We start from the raw sequence: 18,285 nt of genomic DNA on the forward strand, positions 1-18,285 counted from the left end.
AACATCCGTCATCACGACATCTTACAATTGGCAGACAACGATCTATTGTGACTTGCGTTACAATGTCATTACTCCGCGTCAGGTAAAGCAAGACGCCTTTGGGAAAAATACAGGAAGAGTGAAGCTAAACTACTCGACAATATGCCACAGAGAAACTATGCGCTGTGCCAATCTTCACTACGTGTACGTGGATGGAATGGAAGTGTGATCGGCAACATGATCACAAGGATTGGGTAGAACCAAGTGAAAAGCAAAACAGAGATGGAAGAAAATCGACAGACATCACTAACAAGCAAAACAGTTGCAACGTCAGAACCACGACATGTACGTGCTGCTCTGGTTCTCGAGGTTAGACCCCAGAGCACCAAAATCAAGGTTAAACGTGTGGTTCCCAACGCGTTGGCCTCCGCCGCCCAAGTGCATCTCGACATCCCCATAACTACCGCCCGACCGGCGGAAGCTCGCCAGCATCTCGTCGCTGTCCACGTTGGAAAATGGTGCTTTGCCCGACCACGACGTGGGCGAGTGCTCGCGCACGGGCGGCGGGGCGTCGCGCTCGACTGCACACAGCAACTGGCGCAGCTCGCCGTGAACATGCGCGAAGGACGCTGGGGATACACCGTCGGCCAGGACACCATCGCTGTCGCGGCTTTCAGTGCGTGCCGAGCTGACTGGAGCATAGCCCGAGACAGAACGCTGGGGCGGTACTTGCGTTTGATGCCACTGTACATACGAGCGATGCGCTTTCTCCACGATCTTGCTCAGCAGCGGCTGTCATACATATGAGTCAACCGAGTCAGAGCGTTGTAAAGCGAACTACCATACCAGAGCCTGATGAACTCTAGGACACTCCTCAGCAACCTTGGAGAACAGGCGATGAACCTTGTCGAGTTCCCCGAGGGCGTAGGGCGCGAGGCTGAGTGAAGGCGCCCGCGACACAATCAGCGACAACGCGACCTATTCCCGCAGCCATCAGCGCTCGTACTACATGGACTTTGAAGCACTCGGAACTCACCGCCCCAGAAAACGCATTGAACCAGAAACACATAAAGCGCTTGCTAAGAGCCGGTTCATTCTTCTCCATCGCATCCAGCGTCGCAATCAAGCGTGCCGCAGCGCCATATGTTGCAATCACACTTGGCCCATACCGGTGCGCATACGAGAACTCCGATGCATCGCTCAGAGCATCCGTGAGGAAGTTCCGGTGCAGCTGCAACAACACTGAAAAAGCATCAAACAGCACCCCGTCAGACACGGGCGAGCGCTCAAAACGCAAAGCTGACTGACCAATCTCCCGTCCAGTGCTGACAAGCACCTGCTGCATCGTCAGCTGCCGCTTCGCCACTGACCCGGGCTCCAGCCCCCACTCGCGCGGACCTCGGCTCTTTCCGAGCCAAGCAGGGCCATGGATGTCAAGCGAGTCAACGCCAACCGACGTGAAGATATCAAGCGCGTCTGGCACCAAGAAGCCCCGCACACGCGCGTCCGTCTCAATGACGTGTGCATACTGTGGCTCGTGGGCACTCATCATCGTGCCCAGCACCGGGGCGAGGCAATGCTCGTAGAATGAGTGTTTCCACTCGTGGTCTAGTATTTTTTGTGAGCATCCTCGTGCGCAGAAGCGACGTGGAAGGAACACATACAAGACGGGCACCCAGGCGCAATTACCATACCGTCGGCCGTATACGACGGCCGCCGGCAATCTACGTGATCGATCGAGATCGACGGAGGTCGCCCAAGAGAGAGTGCCTAATCATATCAACGACCGTTCAAGGCGTCCAAAAAGACCCAATGATCATCAGGACAGTCAGCCACGTATCGACACCGAATTGCAGATCGCGACACCACAGGTACGGATGGGAGCCCCCGTCAGCACATTTACGAGGATCATGTTTCAAGGCCAATGCTTACCAAGCGCGCATCAAGCGAAAGTAGTTCCCAAAGGAGCATCTGCCGCCTTTGCGATTCTTCCGGGATCGCCTTCGACTTGTGTCCCTCGCGATCTGTACGGGCGATTCCACGAGTCGTCAGCAAGTGAGGTCGCTTAACATACTCTATACTCACGTAGACCCAACTAACCCAGAAGGACGACTATCAGCCCACATCTCCTGCCGACAAAAAAAAAGCAGACCACTCACACTCTGAGCAAGTTTCATAGCGAGACCCGAGAGACTCCACGCATATGCTACAGCCTGAGCCTTGTCCGAAAAAATCAGGAGATACCAGATCATATAAAACTAAGAAATCACGTCAAAACGTTTTGCCTAAACTTTTACCAGCGGATAAAAAAAGTTTCAGCCACTCACCAGCGTCTGTAGCAAGTCCAAACTTGGCTCATCCAGCACGTTAATCTCGCAAAGACTCGCCCTGGCAAGCTGATGGTAAACCTCCGCCATCGGGCTCTCCTTCTCGCCGTTCAGATCTACCAGCAGACCCATAGCACATAGCATATAGAGCAGACCGACGCGGCGGAAGTTGACCTCGGGCAGCGGCGTTGTGTACACATGATGAAGAATGTTCGGGAGCCACGTCTCCGACGGGTCCAGGTTGTATTGCCACAGCGCATTCGCGCGCGCTATCATGCAGAGGCGAGTCGCCTCTTCCCTGAGAGGAAGCAGCGCGTAGATTTGGGGGCGAGGGGGGTTTACTGTAGCCCAGGGGAGAGGGAAGGAGGCGCTTAGGCGCGCGACTTCTGGAGGTAGTGAATACTCGCTTGGAGTGGGAGAAGTTTTGATAATTGCTTCAGAACGAGGAGGCGACGAAGGGCCAGGACCATCGTGAAGGAGAGGACGGGAAATGGAGTGCACGGGTGAGTGAGGGTCTGGCGAGCCGTTCTGAACGACCGTGCCATTCCCAGAATGGTGCTGGACGCCATTACCAGAAGGCGGGCGGCTCGGGAGCGGGGCGGCTGATGAGTAGAGCTCCAGCGCGTTCTTGATAAGAAGCTGATCAGAGCTAAGTAGGGGGTGTGGGATGGTCGGCGGCGGTGACGTGTTTGCGTGTGCGGCGTTGAGCGCTTCTTCGAGAACGCGGATACGCTCTGACATGTTGATGATCTTTGCGTGAAGTTGTTCCGTGTTCGCCAAGATGAACCTGCAAAGAATCAGGCCTGTCAGTTCGATCCGCCGACGCCGTCAAAGTCATGGTGAAAGGGGGTTATCCGCGGGAAACGGAGATGAACCAGTGCACATGAAGAAGGAAGCGAAAGTCGCAACTTGTGGAGAAGTCGTACCTGCTTCCTTTCCCCGAAGTCAAAGCACCTGCGAAGCATCGTCAGTTCTATCACAATCTCGCACTCTATCACAGAAGCCCCTGTTGGCTCCACAGCACGGCACAGACGGCATCGGTGGATAGCACAAGGAGCAAGATACTCACCGTCTGGACATATCTCTGCGCACCCTCGCTTCGTACATGACTGGCACGGGAACACCCGATCGCACTACAACCCATATTTCGATGTTAGCGCCGACGCGTTCACACCGGCCGACAGATGCGGTGGCAAGTGGCAAGCGGACGTACGCGTAACTTCAACCTGAGTATCCCCAATCAAACCGGGCGCGTCAGTGTCACGAATACAGCGCATATACCCAGCCATAAAAGTGTGCGACGTAGGAAACGAGAAAAAGAAAGATGCACACCTGCGGCATTCTGCGCACGACAACGGCTGCTTCTTGCTATGCGACTTGCGTCCTGATCCCGACGGAGGTGCGTGAGGCTCCTCCGGCGTACCTCTTCCCGATACATGCACCCCCTCGCCCTCCCCTCCCGAATGGTGCCCGCCTGGTGTCACAGAATGAGGGATCTGGTGCATGGATTGAGGCGGTGGGTGCGGTATTGAGTGCGATGCCGGGTAAAGGATAGGCTGTATCGGCTGCGCGCTCGGGCTCGCCTGCGCTGTGCTATTGTTGCGTGCGCGCTTCGGCGAGCGAGAGCTCTCCGCCAAGTCAGGCGGGTCATGCACGAGGGCGCGGCCATCGCGTTGATGGTCCATGTTCTCGTGATGCATGCCTGTGTCCCCGTTAGCGATGCGAATCATTAAAGCAGGCGGGTTTGAGTATGTTGCCCGGTCTCGTTCGGCGAGGTTGTGCTATACAAGAGTGTCGGTGACCGCGAATATGGCGTTTGAGGGAAACACAGGAATAAGTGAAACACAGGTAGCCCGGTTATTGGACGGCCGATAGCTCCAAGAAGGCGGGTTTATCAGCAGTGGAGTCTGAGACCGAAAAGCTAGGCCAACAAGTTGTCCCCTGAGTGTCCAGAGATGATGTGGCGGGAGGGAGATGGAGGGAGAGAGGAGAGAAATGTTGATGTCGAGAGTCGAGACTTTGACCGCGCCGCCGAAAGCCGAGAGACGTGAGGGACAGTCAGCACGGATGGGGTGAGATTGTGTGGCCTAAGCAACTTTGAAAGGGGAACAGGGAGGGGAGGGGCCGAACTGCACGGAGTCGGCTCGTCCGCGGTAGATATAGGCTAGGCCCAGATTACGGCACGTCCCCTTTCAGTATATCCGGCCCAAGCTTGCCCAGGCCACGGGCACAACAGGACGAGCAGGCAGCTGAGCCTAGTTCTCCCGCGGCCACTCGTCATTCTTAGGGCGCTCCGTCTCGCGTGAACACATTCAGACTCATCCAACGGCCGACCCAATTATCAATATTCCGGGTCGGCTTGGTTCGTGTTCGAGCCTGGTTTCACAACGTGAGATTAAATGAGATCCAGAGAGCACATGGCAGGCTGCAATGATCCCGTAATGATCCCCACCGATCACCGGGCGTGCTGTCGGAACTCTGACGTCGGACGCGCAGTCCCCGAACTCCCCAGTACCTCTTGCCTCTCTTGGGCTGGATCGCATGGGGCCTCTTCCACTCTTCTCATATTCTCGACGACCGCGCATGACTTTGTCTGGCACTTTCCTCTGGGAGACGAACCGACGCGTTCGTCAAGAAGACTGATTCTACGCCACCAAGCCTCTGCACATCACTTCAACACTGATATGAAGTTGATCATGCCGCGCCTTGCCTCTCCGCTTCGATCGCTTCTGCACGGACCTGGTTTGTGTCCGTTTGCGCGTTCTCTTGCCTCTTTGACGAAGTAACCTTTGTCATGACCTTGCAAAAATAAACAGCCCTAATCACAGCACACCGCGGTATACACGCTCTTTGATTTTGTATCGCTCTCTGGTTTTCTATCAAGCGTTCTGGATCTTTCCACGCCTCTGTGCACCTAACCGTAGAAGACGGCGACGTGAAGCATAACCGACCTGTGTCCTGACCCCTATGATATCGTGTTTCTGAAGTTACCAACAGACACATGCATACACGCATCTTCTGCTTCTCTTCGATGGTCGTAAAAACAGGTGCACGCATCGTGATCGCATTCGTACACCATCTCACGCTCGTAGATTTCGCAATGACTCTATGCACCTTTCGCTCCTGCATCGTCAAGCTCAACAAACCAGTTCTGTTCCAGTTTTTCCCCAGCGGCGCCCTTGATTGTGTTTCCCTGCGTCCCGCTTTAGGTCCACAAAATTCAGACTCGCCTGACTCTTGTTCTTTCTTCCGCAGCCCACTGCCTTGTCAACTATCACTTAGGCTTTAATCGGCCTATCACCAGCACTCGAACATTCTATCATCTGGCCACAACTGTGCTCCGGGGCCACGAACACAACACGTACATACCGGCAACCACACTTCCGAGTCCGGTATACCAGGGTATACCTCCGAGCGTGCCGGAGGACGACTTTGATCTACCATGTCTTTCGACCTAGTTTATCGTGTCCTTAACTTTCTTTGGGCCCGCGGGGCTCGGACGAATCATGTCCTGGATGAAGGATTCACTTGTCTTCGGACCGTGCCCTCCGTGATCACCATTAGCTCCTCGCCACCGACGCAAGGGGCGGTATCTACCGACAAACACTCGAATAATCTTGGAGCGTTTCAGCTGCATCGATATGATTGGCGGCCTCGACTCTATTTCTCAGTAACGACCACCGACGCCCCGCGGAATCCGGGGACGAGTGATACGTGGTTTAAGTTGTAGAGTATAGCTAGCGCTGCTCGTGGTCTGCAATGCAGTGGATATGAACGCCTATGGGTCAACGTTTATGCATTATCGCGGCTATGTCCGACTGCTTATGGGGGATCTACGAACAGACGCCTAAGTACCCCACTGTAGTGCTCCGGACGACGCGGTGCCATCGTACTTCCGCCGGCTCTTAGTCCAATCACTGATTAATCGTCGAGTGTCGGGACCACGGGTGGCGATCCCGATCAAACCTGACACGAGAGTGAACGCCAGCCTCATCTCACCCCCTACGTCTGGATATGCTCTGGCCTGCTTCAGCAAAAGAAGGGCTTTACCCGGCGATGGAGGGCTCCGCGTTGATGCGAGTGAAGAGCACCACTAAGAGGACGTTGCGTGAGGTCCTATCAACGCGTCGGCATTCATTCCTTTCAAGTGCTCTCGAAGTAGTATACTGATTGACTTCGAGGGTCGAGGTAACAATCGCACCTCAGTTTCACCGCATCTCCCCGTGCTCTGTCTCCCCTGATCAGCTTCGTGCGGCGTTCGACATCTCTTGGCCGTCGTACCCGTTCTCTCGACGCACGTTCATTCGCTGTCCTTGCTCTTGTCCCTATCTTGGCTATCGTGTTCGACTTTTGGGTCGCTTTCCCCCGCGCCTGTCGTAACGAACCCCCACTGCACATGTCTTACGGGTTTCAACGGCGTCGCAGTGAACGCTCTGCAGCTACCCACGCCCTTCGCGTTTCATCGCCTACGCCGTTCTTGCGCAGGTCACTGACTCCGGAGCTCTGTTCTTGATACCAGCCAGAACCGTTCGGTCCTCAACACGCGCATGAACCGACTCAATCCGACTCCTTATCCGTGACAACCGCATCAAAGCCAATCGACTCGGCGGGCGACGAAGCCGATGTTGATCAGGGGGTGCAAATGTATGTGCCTCCGGTCCAAATCCATCTGCCTGAACGTTTCCGCCGATGCCCCCCGATCGTCCGGGTCGATCGGATGACTTAGTGCTGGCACGTCGGGCCATATCGGACCGTGGGACTGGAGTGTCTTGATTGTGATCACGTGCTGGCTTATTCACGGGAGGAAGTCCGACCGACTCGGGTTCGTTGTCGTCATTTTTGCTGCTTCTTGACCTTTCTCGACCTTGGCCAACCTTCTTTGGTCTTGTGGACGTACGTTCTGGTGATGCGTTTGCGTGCGTTTGAGGTCTTCCGGCCATGTGGTGACAGATTCGCTGAAATATGTCTTCTAATTACACGTTCGAAAGAGTGCACCTTGGCCAAGTAAGTCCGAGGGCCAAGTGGCGGCGGACTTGTTCTTTAAGGATCCGACTCGTCTAGTCCTGCGTCCGGTGCATCACAGTACCTTTTTCTCTGACGAGACCTCGCTCAGCTTGAAAGCGCGGCGCTGACTCTCGTCAAAGTTGACCATGATGATCAAGGCGCCCGGGAGGCATCTTTGTCCGTGATGAATCGGTCCTCCCGTTTCTCAGGTGGATACCCATCCATTGGCTTATACTAGGTGCATCCGTGCCTCGCCCCCTTTCACCAGTAATGTGCTGATCGAATATCCGTCTAATCAGCCTTAACGACGACGTGCCCTTCAAGGCAGAAGCATCTACATCCCTTGTGCTAGAACGGTAAGGTGTATACGATTTTCGTCATCTGGTTCCTTATCCTCTGGAGGCGAGCGAGCGACAAGTTAAAATGACCATGTCACCAATCCCCAGTGCTCTACGGCCAAAGTGAACCATTTTGGTGCATACCTTTTGGGGGCTTTCTCACTGAGGCCTGTCGTCCCCGCTAGGCGCAACCCCTGGACGAAGTTAAGGTAAGTTACCAACGCTTGAGGACAAACTTTGGTCTCCTGCTCACACACGTAGATACCGGCGATAACTTAAAGCTCTTCAGCCTCGAAAGGTAACATTGTTGCTGATTGCTATTTTGAAGTGCGTGGGGCAAACTCCTTTCGGGTTTCTGTAAGCTGTAGCATTGGTGCGCTTACTGTACGTCGAATCTACCCTAGGCTGTGCGTTCGATCATCTCGCACAACGTATGCTTGATTTGTTGCCTCATGCATCCTTATTCGGAACGTGCAGAAGTCCCAAAAAGCATGTGGCGAAATAACTCCTCGATCTTAGAGGTGGGCAATTATTTTTGATAAACCACAGCGCACTCGAAAATATCCCGGACGCTCCGAATAAAAACGCGACCTCAGCTGCGCACACTCCGCGAGCCCTCCGAGACACGTAGATCCTCTCATGAACCCGCCTCCGTCGGTCTTCCGCGATCCACACGCACGGGGACTATACTCTATATGACTCACGTCACTACGCAGCGGGGTCACAACCGGGCAGATCACATACCGCAAGAGGCACTACGCCAAGGCGTGGCTTTCACCGTGTTCTCCCCCGGTGCCCCTGATGAAAAGCCATATTGAACGCAGCTCGCCCTACAAACTCGAGCGGACCCGGATGCAAACCGGGTCATCCGCGGGGCTCGGGGCGGTGAACTCATTCACTCGAGTCGTGATCTTGCTCCGGGCTCCTTTGTGTGTGCACTACTAAGCACGCCTCATGCGCATGTACGTTTGCTGTACGCTACTTATGGGTGCAAGAAGATAAACATAGCAGACGCGGGCTTCTTCGATGCGTGATAGGATAGAGGCACGACCGAAGCGGTCTGGGGGAGCCCACGATGACTTCGCATGATATCACTCACTGAGGGTTCCTAGCTGACGCCAAATAATGGGGAGTCAATTGTGCACGAGTCAGAGTCGTTGAGTAGCTGCTTAAGCTCAAAGTTGGCAGTCCGGGATTTTTTCCTTCTATCAGTCGTACCATTTGGGATTTTTTCCATGAATCACGGACCCCGTTTGTTTTTTTCTGATTTTTCTCTCCGTCGGCCCCGCAATACACTTTTCAGTGCGTGAAGTCGCGGTCACCCTCGCTTGAGTCGCAGTTGCAGAATGGCCGCGCTCAACGTCTCCGTTTGGCGCGGATAAACCTCGAGGCCGCCGGTACGAATGCGGGCCTGAAGAAAGAAGCCTTCATGTTAACGTACCCATGATGCCACAGGGCCTGATGACTCGGGTCAGCAGACTCATCTAGCTATACCCCGTGCGTACATTATCCGTGGACAAGGTTTTTCTACGTCCCCTAAGCATGCTCATATTACAGCAGGCGTCATCTGAATTCCGGGAAGACTTCGATTTATTCACCACATTGCCTGCAATTATGAAGGTGATGACCCAATCGTTGCCTTTTCTTGTGGCATCGTGACTAGTGTTGTCTTGCACGGAGGACCAGGCAGGTATCTTCTCTTCCTACATGTCCTCTACCCTGACAACTTGGTAACAACCCCTTGCCTGTCTTACCGCGAGCGAGCTGATTCACAGTGCAGTATCCAGCATCTTTCCGAGAGAAAGTCATTTCCGTCCCCTTGTAGCTCGCAACGTGCTGTGGTTTTGGGGAACACGTAACGTTGTTAGACCACACCGTCGAGGATCGAGATATACACTCGAATCCCTCCAGCGCATGTGCTTGACATTACTCGCCCAACAAAGTCAGATTGCATTCATCTACCGTATTACGTCTGCACGCAACACATTCGACCTTCCCTACGTCGAATAACGGGCACTTCTGATTCTGATGAGCACCATTGCGATGCCCTACAGCGCTGCAGCAAGATTTCTCTCAAAACTGCGTCATAAAGAAGATCCTGCATCGGCCTCAATAACCACTTCCATACATCAAGATACTATATTCTCTCTGCAGTACCCACGCTCAAACTTGCCAAAGGCCCCCCGTCTGCCGCTTAGAGCTTCGCCTTGCCCTCAGCAGCCTTAGCCTCCTCAGCAGCCGCACGCTCCATCATCTGTCTGACCTCCGTCGCCGCCTCAGCGAGGTAATGTTTGAGCTCGGCGGTGTTCCGCTTGAGCGAGGTGATCGTCCACCGGATATAATGGTCGTCGATGGAGTACGACAGACCATACCCGTCCTCCACCACTGATAACGAGAGCACATGATGATCAGCGCCCTCTCCAGAAACGAAACAGTGAGTCAGTGAGAGAGGACAAACCTTCGCCATAACCCCAGCCGTCGACGAACCGACTCGACAGCTGCGACGTTGAGAGCTCCCAGTGGCTCGATTTGCTGAACGAGGGGTCCTCGTAGATCTTCGGAAGCGACTCGCCCTCCTTCAACATCTTCTTGAGACCGAAGAGGTGACGGTCGACGCCTTGGCCATCTGCCGCCCACGCAGCATACTGCAAGTGGCGGCTGACTGCCTGACGGAAGAGAGTGGCACGACGAGTATCCTAGGATCATTATTCAGTCACCAGGTTCAAGTAAGGCAAAGCTGAAGAAAGACAACGCAGAACTGCAACTCACCGAAACATCAGGGTTCAACATCGCCTCCGCCCACGCCTTGTTCTCGTTGCTCGCACTCCGGATGACCTCCGTGCGCCCGCGCTGGAACTTGCGCGTCTGGCACGACTCGTACGTCACAGCCGGGCGCCCCTCCATCTTGTGGAACGCGAGCTGCTTCACCAGCTGCGCCCACGCATCCGGCGACGCCTTGAACTTCTTCATCAGGTCCTTGCCGTACCCTTCGTAGTGCAGCACGTGCATGTCGTGTCGCCCCACGAGCGCGTCAAAGTGCTCGCACGCCTCGTCGACGAACTTGGTGACTTTGCCGTCGAGCTTGAAGGTGAGCTCCGTGGGCGCGGGAAGCGAGGAGCCTGTCGAGGCGTCACGCGGGGCGCCGAGGTCAGCTTTGTTGGCGGCGAGCGAGGCGAGGATGAACTCGTTCATGCGGAGAGTAGGCGTGCCGTCCATGCAGGAGTGCTCGCCAAGGAATCCGGACCGGCCATTATCGAAAACCAAGACTACTCAAGCGCGTCAGACGTAAAAGCAAGCCGCTTCGTGAGCAGAAACGTACACTGGTGTTTGTCATAGAAGCGGTTGCGACCGTTACCGACCCAGCATGCCCAGGAGATGTCTTCGCGGGTAACGGGCTTGGTATCGTCTAGACATACGATGACCGCTGCGCTCTCGATACGCTCGAGAGACTTGGCGTTTTCAGGCGAAGCGGCAATAAGAGCCTCGCGGGCCTACGTATGCCGAGTCAGCCACATTCGTTCGACGGATAGCAAGGGGACACACCTCCGTCCAAATATCACGATTCTCGCTGGTCAATGCACCGATGGGGGCACCCTTGTTCTCGCCAGCCTGTTGAATGACGCGCTCAACTTGACTGTATTGACCCGGATCAACATATACACCGTTAGAGCCACACGTTTGTCAAGGAAGGGGAAACCACGCACACTTCCAGTTCAGCAGCACTCAGCTCACGCTCATCAGGACCAGCCAGCGGCACCTCAAAGAACTTGTTTTTGCGAACAAATACGACGTGATTGTGCGTTTTCGGGTCGAACTTGCGAGCGGTATCGGAAGGCTTGGTTGGGTAGCGCGACGAGTGGAAGAGCCACTTGTACGAGTCCATGCACAGCGGTGCGCCCCTCACCTTCTCAGGCTCAAGCTCCCCGCTGCATCAAAAACACCCCCAGAGACGTGCCCAAAGTCAGTTGCGACGACCAAGGGTAACATGTGATTGTCCAAGTACACGCACCTCTCGGTAAGCTGTCGGAACGGCAGCATCGCCTTGACGAGCGCCGCCGCGCGCTTCGCTGGCGTCCTCCGACGCATGTCGTCGACGTGGACGTAGAAGTAGCTCACGAACACCACGACCGGGTCGCGGTAGCCCATGTACGCCGCCTCGTTCCACCAGTCCGCGAGCCAGTTGCGCTGGTCCGGCTCTGCAGCACGGGCCTCGAGACGCTTCTGCAGTTCAGCAGCCAACGGGCTCTTGGCGAAATCGCGTACGGCCGCTTCGGTGGCTGCATACTCGGCAGGGGTGACGAGGGGACGGACGGTCTCGAGGTACTTGGCGGTGGTAGAAGCGAGGGTGGGGACGGGTAAACGGGGAAGGGAGTCTTGGTATGCGAGCATGCGACCTTTTGAGGGGTCAGCGACGTAACCTGGAGGCACGTCTGCCTTGCGAGGCGCGGTAGAAGAAGCGGGGCGGCTCCGGGCCATCTGGTTTACCTGAACGGTACATGATGTACGTCAGAAGAAGCGTTCAGACGACCAAAGTGGATTCTGTGCTCACGGGAGAAAGAGTAGACCTGAATGTGAATCTGTTCGAGAGTCTGAGCATGCCCGAGGAGTTGGTAGTGAGATCAGTGGAAGCAGGGGGGAAGATGCCAGCGGTGCTAGGGACCTTCCAGACGTGCTTCCTCGGTGTCGAGCTTTAAAGAGATGGAGATAGAGAGGTGACGAGAGTTTGGCGCCTTTCTAACGGTATATGGGCGACCTGAACGTCTCGATTAGTGCTCGTTGTCGACAGCGATGGGACCGGGAGGAAAAGTGCTGCAGTACTTGGGCCAGTCCAGCTTTTTGAATGTGTTGTCATCTCGTTCCCCGGACCCCGGCGGCTTTCCGGCAACGCGACGGTCCTCCTCGTGATTTTCCGAGGGCATCCCGCGAGACAAATATATTCTTAGTAATCTCCATGTTATACACTCCTCCTCGTCATCCAGTCCGAGAATAACATTATGTACCCTACGCCTCTATCTAATAACACGCCATCTCTCTCACCCCGCACGGATATCCATGATCATGAGCACAACTTGGCAACATCCTCCACGAGACTCCGTACTTCCTCCTCCTTTGCCTTCTTCGCATCTCCGACGGCCGCCCACCCGCCTTTCTCTAGTTTCCCAAGTAGCTTGCTCTTGGCATCCAGCGACTCGAGCATCGGCTTCACCTCCTCTTCAACGTATGGTGGCCAGGCGTGAATCAGGAAAGTAAGCGACGCGACCAGCCGATGCACTGTTCCTAATTTGAGCAAACAACAAGAGTATATTGCGGAGACAACTTACCAACATCCATGTTCGTCTCCCTCTCGATTGCTTCAAGAACCGCAATGACAATTTCCACCTCCCAGTCAATAATCCCTTCGCCACGCTCCCACTCGCCCTGACGCTCTTTTCGCAAGACGGCCACCCGCGCCGCGATGTTGAACGCCAGACCGGCTACCGCGCTCCGGACATTCTCGCGTCCCTTCTTCTGGCGTGTCTTTTCCTCCACAGACATCCCAGCGGCACCCGTCTCCTCCTCAGCTTTCTCTTCCGAGTACCTCAAGAGGCCTTCAACGACCGTAGTAGCCAGCTTCGTCCTTGTCTCCTTGTCCCCAAGCAGTCGTTGCGCGAGCGAGCCATGCGCGAACGCGTTCCCAAGCACCTGAAGCAGATACCATGTAAACGCCATGGAACTCTGCTCCTTGGCCTGCATCTGGCCCAAGAGTTGGTCCAAGAAGAAGGTCGCAGGGTTCGCGGATAAAGGTGCAGTCGCGCACCATTTCGCGACAGGCTCGTCGCGCACCGCGAGCCGCCACATAGCGAGGAGGGATGCGAGGCTATCCACAGGAGCGTTCTCCACCAGAGTGCGGGTCGCCGCTAGCCAAGCGGGAACGTTTGGATTGAGGCCACTCTTTGGGAGACCTTGTGCGGGGAAGCGTGCCTTGAGGTAAGGCTTCATGCCCTCGTCCAGAGGCTTGAGTGCCAGTTTAGCACTATCCGGAGACGTCTGTCCAACAGCAACTTTAAGCTTCTTATACTCGACGTCGAGTTCAGGGACCTTCATGATGAGAATAGAGTCCGTCGAGAGTTTGTCGATAGCTAGATAGCCCATTTCCACATCAGCTCATCCAGTCCCGCATCAGCGACAAGCAGAAGGAATGACTCACGCCGCAGCTTACTAGCCAGCCAAGTCGTCCACGACTCCACCTTGCTCCCCAGCTCAATCGGATTCGCACCAACCAGCTGTTCCTCCTTCTTACCATCAAGGAAGAACAAGAACGTCGGCGTACCCCTCAGCCCGTACTCCTGGAAGATCGCATACGCCGTCGGCATCCCGACGTCCACCTTCACAAACGCGACCCCGCCTTTGCCCGGGCGGCCGTGTTCGCGGGCGAGTCTGTCAAACTCGGGCGCAATCGCGCGGCACGGGCCGCAGGTCGCACTTGTAAAGTTCGCCACGACGAGGCGGTGCGACTTGAGCAGGTCGTCGAACGAGCCCTTGTTCGACGCGATGTGCACCTGGCCAGTGAGGCTCGCAGTTGCGGGGTTGGGTTGGTATGTGGACGCGGGAGAGGACGAGGAGGCACGCTGTGCGACCTCGCGTAAGAGGGCTGATGTCAGAGCGGGGTCGACGCCGTTCGCGCCAGTTGGTGGAGTGGGGACGGTCGGGCTCCGCACCGCGGCGGGGTTCTGCGGTCCTCGGAACATGGCATCAATGGTGGGGCGGAGGGCAGCACCGAAGGGTGTGGAAAGGAAGTCGGAAGGGAGCTCTTGTAGAATGAAGATAGTATAAGCGTGTCATCGTACCCAGAAATAAGGAAGCCAACCTTTGATGTAAGCCGGTATCGAGTTGCCCGTCAAGAACTCGACAAGGTCGTTCGTGAAGGTGTTGCAGTTGAAGTCTAGAGCGATACTTGAGCCTGTTGGGGTCCCAAGCTGTGTTGCCATTCACATACCTAGAAGGTGATACTAGTACAAGACCGAGTAGTCAGTCATTATGACGGCAAGGATGTGCTGTAGAACGCACCTTATCTGCTGTATACGTCTCCCTCAGTCCATTGAGATACTCTGTCAAAGTCCCCTCGTCTGTCTGCGTTTCGCCCATCTCCTCTATCTTCAGAGGTCTCCCATGCTAATTGTCGAGCCCTCTCGTCAACCTCCTGCTCGGGCTTAGCTATGTAAGATATGAAGAGTACTTACATGCGACTGCCCCGGTTGTGTAAGGCATATTCCCTGACCATAGAAGATTTCGTATCCAAAGACAACAATGGAGGTATGCCTGTGCTTCAGCAAATATGGTGAGCCAGCAGGTACATGAGGGTAAGCGAAGAGCACGAACCAAATCCCGTCTATCTGCCGACCAGTGAGCTGCATGGACATCTGTCGGGCCAGGCCATTGCTGAGGTCGTAAACATAGAGCTGCACGGGTGCCATCTGAAAGTACAAGATATTAGAGAAGTGTAGTTTGCCTCTAAGTGCTCGGTGAAGGGTATGGTAGACTGAGAGCAGAAACAAGAAGATATAAGTAGTGGAGAACGCGTAAGTTCTCGCGGAGACGCGTATGCTCCCCGGAAGATTAGATCACAGCCACGTGCGCAGCCATTCCCGAGTTCGCCGGTCCGTCGTTTCCTTCCGCTAACTTGAAACAGGCCTTTGTCCAAGGGACCACAATCCCGGCCTACTAACATACGAAGAACAAGTCTCTCAGAAACATCACCTGCAGGCCTCTCTCATTCACGGTCGCGAAGAAAACAACCTCCTCAAACGTCGTCACGAATCCATGATCTTGTTTCGGGTCTAGAAAGTTCTAGAAGACTCGGATTTTCTGCAACTAGACACATTCTCATTTACTTCATAGTCAAGCCTAGGTCTACCGATAACCGAGCATGAAGCTTTGAAGGTTCAGGTTGTGCCGGAACATCACCAATAACATGCACATATGCGCGGGATCGAAGGCCTCGAGGCAAACGGAGGCAAACTTACATGACGCAATTTCGGAGCGCTTCCACGAGGCAAACACACCGTACATGCGCGCCTTGCCTTTGGCACGCTTTTCGTTACGCCGATAGTGATTAGGTCCTGGTCCTGGTAAGCACCTTGATTTCGGGATACAGGATTTAGTTCGGCATATGTCTGCCATACTGCAGGATTCGGCCCCGTCCTCTGATTGTTGGTCGGATCGTTCTGAACGCCGGAGGAACGAAGTACCGCTCAATGGAGGTGCAGACAAAAACATTGATCATGTCAATCACTCGCAACGTGGGAGCCGATCTGAGTATACTATCCTTATCCGCACGTTCATTCATTACGCCACCAACGGCATGTCTTTGACTCGAAGAGGGCGATGAACCCAACCCAGGACCCAGACATTATTCAAAAGAGCTGTGCTTCTGCGTGGCCAACATGGGGCATCCCATTCCGCTTATATGCCGCCGCCCTCGAGTGGGACGCCCAATTCGCATGCTCCCAGCCCATCACCACAGTACCAGCAAGTAACCATGACCTCCAGCATACAGTCGCCTTCTCAATGGTCTCCGCGAGGCTCCCTCTTCTCCATCGTTTCTTTCACCTGCAGCGCAGTCGAATTCTCTTTCTTCTACTTCGTCAACATCATCACGACCTCCGTCGAGTTCATCGCTGGAGTGCTGGACATATGCCGTCTGTCGTCACCATTGGCGCTAGCGTACGCCCTTACTCCACGTGCGCTTCTGACCTTCGCCTACAACACCTTTGCCTTCGCACGTAGCGTCGTGTTATCAACCCTAAACTATATCTGCAGCATCATTCTTTTATGCGCAGCACCCATCCGCACACTCAAGTCCGCCGCACATGCGTTGGTCGCACTTGTATCTTCCCTCGTTTCTTCGCTCTCCAAGCGTCGTACTGTTCCTGCGGACCCTCAACCCACGCAAGCACGGCCGGTGACGAACAAGCCAAGGATACGCCCCTTCAGCGTCGGCAAAGTCTCGAGCTCAAAGGAGCGCCCCTCGACCTACCATGAAGCGTGGAAAGTCCAGAAGCACGAAAGCTCCAGCTCACAAGCTCGCTACCCGGTCGTCCAGGAGAACGGCACGCAACCCCGGTCCCAGGTTACCGTCGTCGAGCGCGAAAGCCAAGCACGCCAGCGGAAGCCCCGTGGAACACTTGATCACCAGCGCCGCCGGAGCCAGAATGTCAACATGGTGAGGTACCTCGTCTCGGAGAAGGCACGACTCCAGAAAGCGATCGAAGACCTGAAGGCTCAGACTCAGGTCCAGGACGGTCGTGTTGCGTCAATGAGCTCGAAAGGTAAGCCGCTCACTGCCTAGCGATACTTATCGCATGTTGACCGAGTTCGACAGGTACATCGCCACGAGCAACGCCGAGCCTGACTTTGACGAATGTAGAGGGGCATACCATCGACTACTTTGACGGTATGTCCAATCGCATCTTCGCGGTATGGTACCAGGCTGACCATCGTGCAGGCCAGCATGGATCCGGTCAGGCATCATCTGCAGAAGAGCGGGAGAAGCTCGAAAGCAAGATCACAGAGTTATCGAAGCAGCTGGAGGCTGTTTTGTCCGATAAGGAACAACTGGAGTCGCAGCTGAAGTCCAGTAAGCAGACGTGTCTCCGGTGTCAGGACAGCACTCTCTCTGCACCCCATACCTGTGAGGGAGCTTCAAGCAGAGCAGAGAGTCGTGGAGCAGAGAGTCAACGTGAGGTGTTCTCAGAGCCGGAGGAATATCGCCCTATATTTGCCCCCAATGACGAGATGGCCAATGACGAGGTGGACAATGGTGAGACTCTACCCTATGACCTTGAGACTGTTACTGACGTAGAAGCAGACGAGCCCACTCCACAGAAGCCTTCAGAGGCCTCGTTCAAGTCATCAGATCCTCGTCGGGTCCGCTCGGAAGATGCGCAGCCCTCTTCTGCGTCTCAAGCTGCCGAGTATGCGTCGCTGGGCAATGGAGTACCCTCGTTACGGAGCAAGCAGAGTTTCCGGAAGAAGATCTTTCACCGCAGTACATCGCCGAACAGCGTCACTCCAGAGCCGAGCGTTGTTGACAAGCCCTCGCCGTCACGATCCCCATCGATGCTGATGTCGAAAGTGAGAAGGCTGACGAATCGGAGGGCGTCTGTGCGTTCGCCCTCTGAGTAATGTTGCTTTCTATATCGCTTTTTTAAATTTATTTATTGCATTTTTCTGAACGTACTACACGATAGACTTGCTCTGTAGTGTTTAGGATCAGATGCTTGACTGTATCGTTAACTTACTTATGTACTTGCTAGGCATGCTATCTTTGTGATGCGGCTCACAACGGTATTGACCGTGGGAGCAGATGAGATAATGGGGGTCCGTGCGCAAGCAATGCGGTGCTTGTGATTGGCCGCGCGGAAATGCCGCAAGTGAGGCATTTTTCCCGGGACCTTCCTTTTCTTCCTACCTCTTCCTACCCTCGCTCACGCTCACCCTTCCCTCCTTTCCGCTTCCTGTCGACTCCAAGTCTCCCTCTTCTTCGACCTTCTGAACACCTCAAACGGCTCTTTCTTCCTCCTGTCAGCTTTAAGGTGGTCTTCTTCGTTAACTCAGGTCCCTCGGCTCCGGTGATCGGCTCGACACCGGAAGAATCA

At 55.0% G+C, this 18,285-nt stretch overlaps 4 protein-coding genes across 4 annotated transcripts; 1 reads left to right on the top strand and 3 right to left on the bottom strand.

The window, feature by feature from the left end:
- Window positions 1-56: 56 nt before the first annotated feature.
- CONPUDRAFT_124424 (uncharacterized protein) lies at window positions 57-4,358 on the bottom strand. Its single transcript, XM_007770516.1, has 13 exons — window positions 3,639-4,358; window positions 3,520-3,532; window positions 3,376-3,439; window positions 3,233-3,260; window positions 2,307-3,093; window positions 2,139-2,237; window positions 2,065-2,074; window positions 1,912-2,003; window positions 1,644-1,749; window positions 1,288-1,587; window positions 1,016-1,221; window positions 826-957; window positions 57-771 (listed from the first exon to the last, which is right to left on the bottom strand). The coding sequence occupies exons 1-13, from the start codon at window positions 4,034-4,036 to the stop codon at window positions 310-312; spliced, it is 2,697 nt and encodes an 898-aa protein (XP_007768706.1). The 5' UTR covers window positions 4,037-4,358; the 3' UTR covers window positions 57-309.
- Window positions 4,359-9,729: 5,371 nt separating this feature from the next.
- CONPUDRAFT_104669 (acyltransferase ChoActase COT CPT) lies at window positions 9,730-12,302 on the bottom strand. Its single transcript, XM_007770517.1, has 7 exons — window positions 11,658-12,302; window positions 11,353-11,574; window positions 11,192-11,282; window positions 10,968-11,139; window positions 10,418-10,914; window positions 10,107-10,344; window positions 9,730-10,033 (listed from the first exon to the last, which is right to left on the bottom strand). Exons 1-7 carry the CDS (start codon window positions 12,122-12,124, stop codon window positions 9,843-9,845), a joined length of 1,878 nt encoding a protein of 625 aa, XP_007768707.1. The 5' UTR covers window positions 12,125-12,302; the 3' UTR covers window positions 9,730-9,842.
- A 267-nt stretch (window positions 12,303-12,569) lies between these two features.
- Window positions 12,570-15,184, bottom strand: CONPUDRAFT_104672 (DUF862-domain-containing protein). Its single transcript, XM_007770518.1, has 8 exons — window positions 15,008-15,184; window positions 14,869-14,947; window positions 14,696-14,800; window positions 14,625-14,637; window positions 14,496-14,570; window positions 13,836-14,438; window positions 12,970-13,767; window positions 12,570-12,919 (listed from the first exon to the last, which is right to left on the bottom strand). Exons 1-8 carry the CDS (start codon window positions 15,100-15,102, stop codon window positions 12,705-12,707), a joined length of 1,983 nt encoding a protein of 660 aa, XP_007768708.1. The 5' UTR covers window positions 15,103-15,184; the 3' UTR covers window positions 12,570-12,704.
- A 982-nt stretch (window positions 15,185-16,166) lies between these two features.
- CONPUDRAFT_144158 (uncharacterized protein) lies at window positions 16,167-17,946 on the top strand (the record flags this gene model as incomplete). The annotated part of the gene is made up of 3 exons (XM_007770519.1): window positions 16,167-16,351; window positions 16,415-16,956; window positions 17,010-17,946. 3 exons carry the CDS (start codon window positions 16,167-16,169, stop codon window positions 17,810-17,812), a joined length of 1,530 nt encoding a protein of 509 aa, XP_007768709.1. The 3' UTR covers window positions 17,813-17,946.
- Between the last annotated feature and the right edge of the window lie 339 nt (window positions 17,947-18,285).

The sequence above is a fragment of the Coniophora puteana genome (assembly GCF_000271625.1).
Source record: "Coniophora puteana RWD-64-598 SS2 unplaced genomic scaffold CONPUscaffold_6, whole genome shotgun sequence".
Lineage (NCBI taxonomy): Eukaryota > Fungi > Basidiomycota > Agaricomycetes > Boletales > Coniophoraceae > Coniophora > Coniophora puteana.